General features: G+C 51.9%; 1 protein-coding gene across 1 annotated transcript; it reads left to right on the top strand.

Moving 5' to 3' along the window:
- The first annotated feature begins 1,498 nt into the window (after window positions 1-1,498).
- On the top strand, window positions 1,499-6,172 carry LOC309452790 (uncharacterized protein). The gene is made up of 6 exons (XM_082077464.1): window positions 1,499-1,572; window positions 2,571-2,690; window positions 3,990-4,029; window positions 4,271-4,372; window positions 4,671-4,791; window positions 6,087-6,172. Exons 1-5 carry the CDS (start codon window positions 1,521-1,523, stop codon window positions 4,675-4,677), a joined length of 321 nt encoding a protein of 106 aa, XP_081933590.1. The 5' UTR covers window positions 1,499-1,520; the 3' UTR covers window positions 4,678-4,791; window positions 6,087-6,172.
- The last annotated feature ends 3,277 nt before the right edge of the window (window positions 6,173-9,449 follow it).

The raw sequence follows: 9,449 nt of genomic DNA on the forward strand, positions 1-9,449 counted from the left end.
AGCAATAGTCCAATGAGGTCTGTGCCCAGGAGTTCCCTGGTTTCAGTCTTTTACTGGAGTTAAATCCAGTTTTAGCAGAAATCTTGACTGCAGCTAGTCTAGCTTTGGGCAAGAACAAGGCTGAGCTCCTTTAAATCAGTACTGAAATGGGTATCAGCTGCTGATTATCAACCAGCAAAGAAGTGAAGTGTGAGGATGAATTAACATTGTGTGTCTTTTAGGATGAATTGGCTGCTGTGTCCTGCAGCCTGGCTTCTGGAACCCCTGGGATCTGCAGTCCTGTAGGGGCTGGGAGTTGGAGTGGCAACTCTCACTGAGTGTCAGAGGAAATTACACAGCCCTTCAAACTAAACCTTGCAAGCAGGGCTGAGGGGCTGTGAGTTATTGCTGTGATTAAGCTGATCCGGTCCTGAGGAGGCTAAAGGGTTGCTTAGCGATACTTTAGCAATGACTAACAGTGCTTTACTAGGCTTTCACTGTTTACTATGGCTTTAATACTGGCTCAGTGGGGTTTTTTTTTAGTGGAACGTTCTTACTATTTTTGTAATGGTCTCCCTTCTTGAGAAACTGTCAAACTCATCACTTACAGTGACCAGGCAGCAGTTAGCAAGCATTTGATTGCTGATCATGTGTTGATTTTTTGGCCTGACCTCATTAAGTTTCTTTATCTCTACCTTCTCTTCCCCTAGCAGTCCTTAAATGAGCTACAGAGATTAGATAATTTAAGTGCTTTTCATATAAATGCCTCCTAGTCTGTTGACTTTTCCTAAACCACCCCTTGTCCGTGTGGAAGCTTATTTCTGGTACTTAAAGGAGAGATGGACTGGGGAAGAGATGGTCTGAACCAGCCCAGAGCCACATCTCACAGAAAACTTTATTATGGTCTTCTGTAAAGCCCTTTAACAGGACAAGATGTATATTGTTCATTTAATGTTCTTCAGCAGCATAACTGTTAAGACAGGTCTCCTTCCTGATGTCAAGAGGCTGCTCTAATATGTAGTATATTCACATAATTTCCGTTAAAAAGTATATTGAGGGCCAAGCTCTCTATTAGCATTTTTAAATTCTGAGCTGAAAAATGCAAGCACACATCAAATAAATGGAACTTCCTTTTCTCTACTGAGGTATCTGAGTCATGGCTGTCACCATCAAACATGTACAGTGATATTTTGGGACAGGAAAACCCATTAAAGCTGAGGAGGCGTCCGGAGGAGCGCAGAGGAGCGGGAGGCGCCAGCCGGCCGGGGGCAGGTGCCGGTGCAGAGACGCTGTGTGACCCGCGGGGTTCACAGTCGGGTCTCCGCGTGTCAGCGTCCGTCCCCCCGACGGGGGTCAGGTCCCCGTTTGTGTGCAGACAACATCCCTCCCTCGGTGCCTCCTTAGAACGTTTAATGACGTAAATATTGCTACTGCTAACGTTGTCGGTGCGGCTTCTTTCCTCAGTGGATCCGTCCTGCAGTCGGTGGCCCACGAATGCTTGGCAACAGCAGGAGCGGATTGAAAGGACCGTCCGCTGGAGGATGCCGAAGACTCCCGGGTCACTGATGGAAGCAGCTTTGCGTAAAGCAAGGGGTACGTGAAGCCGGGCGTGCGGGGACGGCTGCCCAGCAGGTAATGGGAGCTGAACCTTTACCTCCAGGGACTTCTGCCCAGAAAGCTGAAGAACTTGCTCTCCCGCGAGAGAGCGAAGGGGGGTGTCGATATTGGCCGGCACGAACAGCTCCCTGCTCAGGCTGGCCAGCAGCATTGCCGTGCCGGGGGGCAGCTGCCGGCCTGCGGGCCGGGGGCTGCGGCTGTTTGGGGCGCTGCCCCCGCTTTGTTTTCCTAGGGGAGCCCCCCCACTTTTGGGGGGTGGTGGTACGTGCACGTGTAAATGACACGATGTTCCCAGCTGCTTTGTTCTCTGCCTTGTTTTTTCAGGTGCCTGTCCCTGTGTTCTCTTCTCGCTTTTGAAGAGAAGCTGCCAAGTTAACGTGTGCTGCGATGAAGTTATAGAAGATGTAGCCCTCATGAACCGGTTGACGTGAGGGAAATGCTTTCTGAGTGCCTGCACGGTGAGGGGACATTTTTCGCCTTTTAGATCCTTCTGCATGAGAGGAGGGAGACGGAAGGTTAAGTAACACGTTGTTTAGAAGCTGAGAGCTTAGTTTGTATTTAACGAATAATTAACAGATGTGTTGTCAGCGAGAAACCAAACGGCTATAACTAACCTCATCCAATGCAGTACAGCACGCGGCTCAGCAGCGCCGCTGACTCTGCCGTCCCGTTTCTTTCCCCGTTTTGGCCAGCGAGGCGCTTTTCCTTTTCCTTTTTCCAGGTTCAGAGCCCGTGCCTCGTTTGGTTATATCTGTATATCTGTATATCTGTTATATTTGGTTATATCTGTAAACCAACATCTTAGCACGAATCACAGCTGTATTTTTGACAGTTCCCCCGTTTTCTTTTTATCCTCTTGATTCGTGCTTTGGCCTCAACGTTAGCTAGTACTTGCCTAGTGGCGGCCAGGTCCAGTTTGGTGTTATCTTTGAAAATCATCAATTTATACCCTGTTCCTTTTGTTGCCATTTCAGGATCTATAGGCACGGCTGAGATTTGCATGGCTTGGAGTACTGAATGTATTAACCGAATAATGCACGGGATCATACACGGTACAAACAGCTCCCCCAAAGAAGTGATCCCACCAATGGCCGGTAAGTATAGAATTCCATTTCTGTACTGGGACACGCGCAACTCGTTTTATCTCCTCTGCTGTTTTCATGATAGCTTCCCCATTACCATCTATTTCTAAACAACACTCAGAAGTATTCCATTTCCCACAGACACCCCCTTCTTCAGCTAAAAGATAATCTAAGGCTACCCGATTTTGGTCCACTGCAGCCCTGGTCTGAGACAATTGTCTCGCTATGAGATTCAGTGCCTCAGCTGTCCGGTTGCTTCTTATTTCAACCACTGCTTGCAACCGGATAATTCGGTTCAGCGTGTATATTGGGGTACGGTATCCCCAGCTTCCATCTTGGGCCCAGGTGGCTGGATCATAGTATTCAATTATCCTTTTCGCAGGCCATTCATCACCTCTCCAAGTTTGCGTTCCTCCTATGGGGACATTTGTTAAACCCCTCTTCTCTCTCTTTAAAGTTTCGTACAGAGGTTTCCCCAGATGACTCCCTTTTTCCTTTGGGAAAAGGAAAAATGCTGGTTGAATTATCCCTATTGTACAAGACCCTCTCCATTTAGGCATTAACTCGTTCTAAGCTCTATTCCCACATATCCAAAATAATCCATCGGGGGCTTTCCATGGTTCGTTGACATCGGTAGAGGCAGGATTCTGCCAAGATCCCCTTAAATCCCCCATTTCCTCCAAGGGGTTTGCTTTGCTTCGATTCTTCCAGCATATCGTTTCATTTCCCAGGCTACAATTTCGAGACCAATATCCATTAGGTGGACCTGGCCACCGAGTGGGAGGAATAGAGGTATTTGATGAATTTGCCCGTAACACTGACTTACAAGGGGTTTGTCCAGCGTATTCAGTAAAATCCAGTTTACCATCATCCCTTGACAGGCATATCTGCCCTATTATTAAGTGACTTAATACCCATCCTTCTGGTCTTTTTTCTCGAGTTACGTGAGTTCTGTTCCATCCCAGTAATCCTTCTGGGCTTACACTCTCTCCTCTCCAAGGCCACCGTTCTGCCGTTGGAGACCCCCCACATATCCACCGTGATGTGACGTTTAATTCCCGGGCTATCTTTTCCATAAGATCTATAAACAGGTTTTTCCCTGCTGTTGGTAATTGTAATCCCTTGTCTTTTTTCCTTACTTCTTCATACGATCACTGTTTTTCGGTACCAATTTCTGTTTCTCTTGCCTTCTTTTCAATTCCTGAGTGGCACTCTTAACTAACTCCTCCTTATACTGATCTTGCACCCCCCCTCCATCTGAACAGCCGCACATAGCAGCTTGTGTAAAACAGATACTCTGTTCTCCCCTAGGGCAGGAGACAGAGCCCACACCGAGTCCACCTTTCCCTAGGTGAGTTGCTACCCATAACTTCTGCCCTTGGATTTCACATTTTTCCAATTTTGTTCTGTCATAACACCCAGAATTAACATGAGTGTGCTAACTGAGAACATTGTGTCAGTCGTCCTATTCTCACGTGCTCATAGCATTTGGTACAGGGGTTGGCCAGGCTAAGTTGGGAACAGTAAGTCCCCTCTCCTAGCAAGAGGATCAGGTCTAGGTTTCTACACCCTCTGCCTCTCTGGCCGACCAGGTTGCAGCCGCAGCCGAGTTCGTCATCTTCTCGGCAGCAAGGGCGGCGCGGAGTCGAGGACGTTCTCGGCGCGCCCCAGGGATTTCTCTGGAGGTGGCTCTGGTATGTACGACTGGAAATGGCATTTTAAAGTAATGAGCTGCCCGCTGGGGCTGTTTTCCTTTTCTACGTTTTTTTTTGGAGTGAATCAATGGGGGGACTCGGGGGGTGACGATGATGTTACCGGAGGAGCAGGCCAGCGAGAGCTGGGGGCTCACAGCCCCAAAATGCCTGAAGAATCACGGGCGGGGTGTTCAGTGGCACTGTGAGGAGGAGAAATTTCTCCCTGTCCGCTGCAGGGAAAACAGAACAATCCCCCATCAAAGCTGTCCTAGAGAAATACTTGCTGTTTGTCATTCAGGCTCTAGAACGGCCCAGTGTCCTGTTAAAGGTTGCGGTGGTGCGGGTCAGGGATCCCCAGGCTGTGCCGGGCCCACAGGACGGCTACTGGTGGAACCAAAGTCCAGGACAACTTCTCAGAGGTAAGAACCTTTCGATTTGTTCTCCTCAGGACACGTCCCTTTGCCTCTGGACCCCTCACAAGCTTACTCGCCTAATGTCGCCATAAGCAGAAGGGACGAAAAAGGGCCAAGAGGACAAGATCCTCACGATCTCCCACTTTTATATGAAGTATTCACGTGAATGGGATGTTATACACAGCTGGTCAGTTTCTCGGTCACCTGTTTCTTGTTGCCCCTCTTGCAAGATGTGAATCTGTCCTTAGCAACAAGTTAGCATTCCATTGCTCTGTTTACCACAACATGTATCTGGTTGTCCAGGAAAATGCAGCTAATATGAAGCTTTAGCTGACAGGCAAATTCACTAAAAGAGAAGCTTGTTTTGTAACAAAACCAGCACAGCCCCCCACCGCGAGGGGCATGTTTTTTTCCCCCAGGAGTTCCGTAGGGGACCCAGGAGTTCAGGAGGGGACCCAGGAGTTCAGGAGGGACCCAGGAGTTCAGGAGGGGGACCCAGGAGTTCAGGAGGGACCCAGGATTTCTGGGGGGACAGAAATGCCATTTGTGCCGCGGCGGGTCTCAGTGTCGCCGTCCTGTGGACAAAGCGCGGTGCTGCACCCGGCCTCCCCAATGCGGTGCCGCGGCGGGTCTCAGTGCTGCCGCCCTGTGGCGAAACTCGGGTACTGCAGCGCACGGCCAGGGGGCAGAGACGCTGCTTGCCCCGAAGCAGCCAGAGGTGCCAGATAAGAAACACAAGCAGTCAGAGGTGCCAGATAAGAAAGAACCGTCAGAACCGGCAGGAGCTGCGGCTTCAGAGCTCTGTCAGCGTTGATCTTATGACTCTGATTTTGATGCTAGTCATTTTGACTTACATTATGCTACAGTGTTCTGTTTGGTACTGCTAGTGGGTAACAGATAATTGTGCTGTACCACAGCATGAGATGATAATATTTCGTAGATTTATACTGCCAAAGAATTTGCAAGTGTGTTGCAAAGGGGGGAATTCAAGAGAAAGCCAGGACAGCCCCCCACCGCGATCCCCTCAGAACTCCTCTGATTCCCATCTGCTCCTCTCAGGACAGCTGAGCTTGTCTTTTGGGGCCCTGAGAGCCCCCATTTACCTTCTTTTACCTACCTTTGTTGTTGTTCCCAGCCTGTCCTGGTGTTTTCCATCCTTCGGCACTTCCTTATTACTGTTGTGAGAGTCAGAGAGAAAATGAGGAGTCTCTGTGACTTACAACTGTCATTGTTGATCTACGGTGTTTTAGAGACGGATTCTTGCAGGATTGATTTCTGGTTTGTCCTTCCCTCCTCCCCAGAACGCGGCGCTGGTGCGAGTTCCCCAGTACACGTGTGTGTGTCCAGCCGGTCCGTCTGGGGCGAGCGCGTCAGGGCGGGCAGACGGCTGAACGGACGCGCTGTCAGCGACTGCCGGACGAGCTGGGACTTCTTCACCGTGTCCAGCCTTGTGCGTGTGGTTTGTTTTCACTTGCAGGCTGAAACAGCAGTTTCCTTAACGAAAAACACCCCAGCATGTCCCCCAAGCCCCAACAAAAATAACGCCAAATTGCCACCCAAAAAAACACAGGGAGTTTTTAAAAAATGTCCTTTAGCTTTCTCCCCCGCCCTGCTGCGTTTAGTGCAGTGAGTGACCGTGAGGAGCCGGCTGTGGATCTGGCTGTTGAAGGGTGTGTGAAGGAGGAGGAGATGTGTGTAGAGCAGGACTGGTTGTGGAGGTGAGTGTAACTGGCTTGGGTGTGGGGTTGTAAATTCTTTTTGGAGGCTTCCTAGTTTCTGGTGTCACCTGCGGGGTGAAGTGTGATTCTGTGTGCAGGTTTGAAAGGTGCAACGTGCAGAGCTCCCTCATTTGCCACCAGATCTCCAAGTCACAGAGCCGACGTTGCCGTGCAGCTGCCAAGGACAGCGCGTGTCCCGTGCAGAGCAACATCCTTTGTGCTCCGTGTGCGTGTTCCTCCTTTGAAATGAAGTTGCGCTGCCCGGTGTTTCCCGTTCCGTGCGGTACCTGCCGGGTGAGTCTCCTCCCCCCGCTCCGGTCGGTTCCGTCGCGCTGCCGCAGCCCCGGCGGCTCCGTGGGGCTGGTTGGGCGCGTCGTTGGCGGAGCCGGCACCGACGATCTCTGGACGCGTCGAGGGCTGCGGTGGGTTTTCCTGGAAATTCCAAGGCCCTGGTGTTTTATGATTGTAACTACTTACTTACTGTAAGACATTTAGAATGAAAACGTGAATAAGAGTAACCAGAAGAGTCTTTGGGAGTAAATAATGCCTGTCATCTACTCTAGCTGTTACTCAAAACTCTGCAGACAGTAATTATCCCCAATTGATGTAGTAAAATTTAAAAGAGTAGAATATAAATACTGGAGCACTAATTGGAAGTAATACCTGTGGAGAAAAAATCTCTAGTTTATAATAAAAAAATAATGTGTGCTAGTTAATCCGGCTGGTAGTAATGTAATGATAAAAATGTTAAAGTGTAAATAAATGAAATTATTTAGGCGTGAGCAATAACTGAATTTAATTTCAGCTATTACTTGTTGGTGAACTAGGCAGCAGTTATTCCCAATCTGAATCCTAGTTTAAAACCACATTGTTTGGAATTCCTTTGAAATGGTAAAGGCAGAAAACTAATGTGGAGTCATTGCAGCTCCATTTGCACAACCGTTATAAATAAACTGCAGGCACGAATGACTGCATAGGAAACAAAGTAAGGAAGCTTTAGATTTTAAACAGCATTGGAAAGTGATCGGGAGTGTTTAGTATTTAAATTATAACAGAGCCATGAGATTGGAGGCAACAAAGCTCAGAACCAAACGGAGTCAAAACGTTACTTTTTTTTTTAAAGAGAAGTAAAAAGGAACCACTGAATAGTGGCTGTTTATAAATAGAGGTGTTAAAAAGTTCCCAGGCAGTGATGATTCCCAATGGAACAGTAAAAGATATTTAGATGTAAAATAAAATCAAAAAACAGTGAGTTATGACAGTCTGAATTTAACCACAGCTTTTCTGGGGTTGTGCAAAAACATGACCGGTATTAATTACTTCTGAGTTAAAATAAAAGTCAGCAAACTCGATGTGGTTAACAACAGGTAATTTTAATTTTTCATGTGCTGTCCAGTCTGGCCTCTCCCTCCAAGGGCGTGGTCTGACAAAGCCACACCCCCAACTCCACCCCGCCCAAGCTCCGCCCCTGCCCGTCTGTGCCCTCCCCGAGGGGCGTGTCCCTTACAGACCCCTCCCCTTTCCTCCTGCCCACCCCCCAGCATCATGATGTATCAAAGCCCCGCCCCCATACTCAGCCCCTCCTAAGCCACGCCCCTCAGAGCACGTGCTGTACAGAGCCCACCCTTATCTCGGCTCCACCCCTCCCTAAGCTACGCCCCCTTCGGGCGTGTCCCCCTCCCTACCCCAAGAGGCTCCTCCTATGGGGGCGTGACACAAGGAGGCTCCACCCCTGCCCACTTTCCCCAGGGGGACCTCCCAATGGGCGTGTCCTCCCAGTCCCGCCCCTCAGCACTGACCCCACCCCCGTGGGTGGGGCCACACTCAGCTGCGCGCTGCTGCCACCCCCCCCCCCCCCCCCCCCCAGGTGACCCCACAGTAACTCCATAGCAGCCCTATGGCTGCCCCACCGGTACCGCCATAGCAGCCCCGTTCCTGCCCCGTAAGCTCCAGACTCGCCTCTGAAGAGCCCCCACAGCAGCCACTTCAGTGCCCCGCAGGTTATCACCACAGCCGCCCCTCCCGCCCCACGGCCGCCGCTCGGGACCCCCGGAGCCCCCGGCCCCGCACCCGCCCGCAGCCCCGCAGCGCGCGGGCTCGCGCCCCCGGTGCCGGTGAAGCCACGTCCTGGCCGCGGCCGGAGAAGCCGCCGGTTTCCGCCCCCACATCCCCGATCGCTGCTGCTGCCGCGGCCGGAGAAGCCGCCGGTTCCCCCCCCACATCCCCGATCGCTGCTGCTGCTGCGGCCGGAGAAGCCGCCGGTTCCCCCCCCACATCCCCGATCGCTGCTGCTGCTGCCGGAGGAGCCGCCGGTTCCCCCCCCACATCCCCCGATCGCTGCTGCTGCCGCGGCCGGAGAAGCCGCCGGTTCCCGCCCCCCCATCCCCCGATCGCTGCTGCCGCGGCCGGAGAAGCCGCCGGTTCCCCCCCCCCATTCCCCGCTCGCTGCTGCTGTCGCTGCCGCAGGAGCCGCCGCGGCCGGAGGAGCCGCCGGTTTCCCGCCCAGCCCCGACTGTCCTCCTTCCTCCTCAATCGCCGCCGCACGCAGCCATGATGTTTCCTTTTCCGCCATCTTGTCTCCCTCTTCTGTTCGCATTCGCTATTTTATACCGAGGGAGGGAGGAGGCGCTCGCTGATTGGCTGACGGTGTCAGCCACGGGAGTCGTCCATTGGCTCATCCCCACGTGGGGTTCTCAGAGGGGGTGAGAGAAAGGCGCTGATTGGTCATCGTGTCGCTGAGGGGAGGAAGGCACTGATTGGTCACTGCCTTTCTGCCAAATTTCGCGCTCCCAGTAACCGGCGCTGATTCGCTAGCGCTCCTGAGGTAGAGAAGGCGCTGATTGGTCGTCGTTTTCCCGCCGACGTTCGCCCATAGCAACGAAGCGCTGATTGGGCAGCGCGGCCGAGGGCGCCGCTCGCCCATTGGCCGGAGGGCGGGCGGGGGGC

This window comes from Streptopelia decaocto, assembly GCF_964273445.1.
Source record: "Streptopelia decaocto genome assembly, contig: HAP1_SCAFFOLD_658, whole genome shotgun sequence".
Taxonomy (NCBI): Eukaryota; Metazoa; Chordata; class Aves; order Columbiformes; family Columbidae; genus Streptopelia; species Streptopelia decaocto.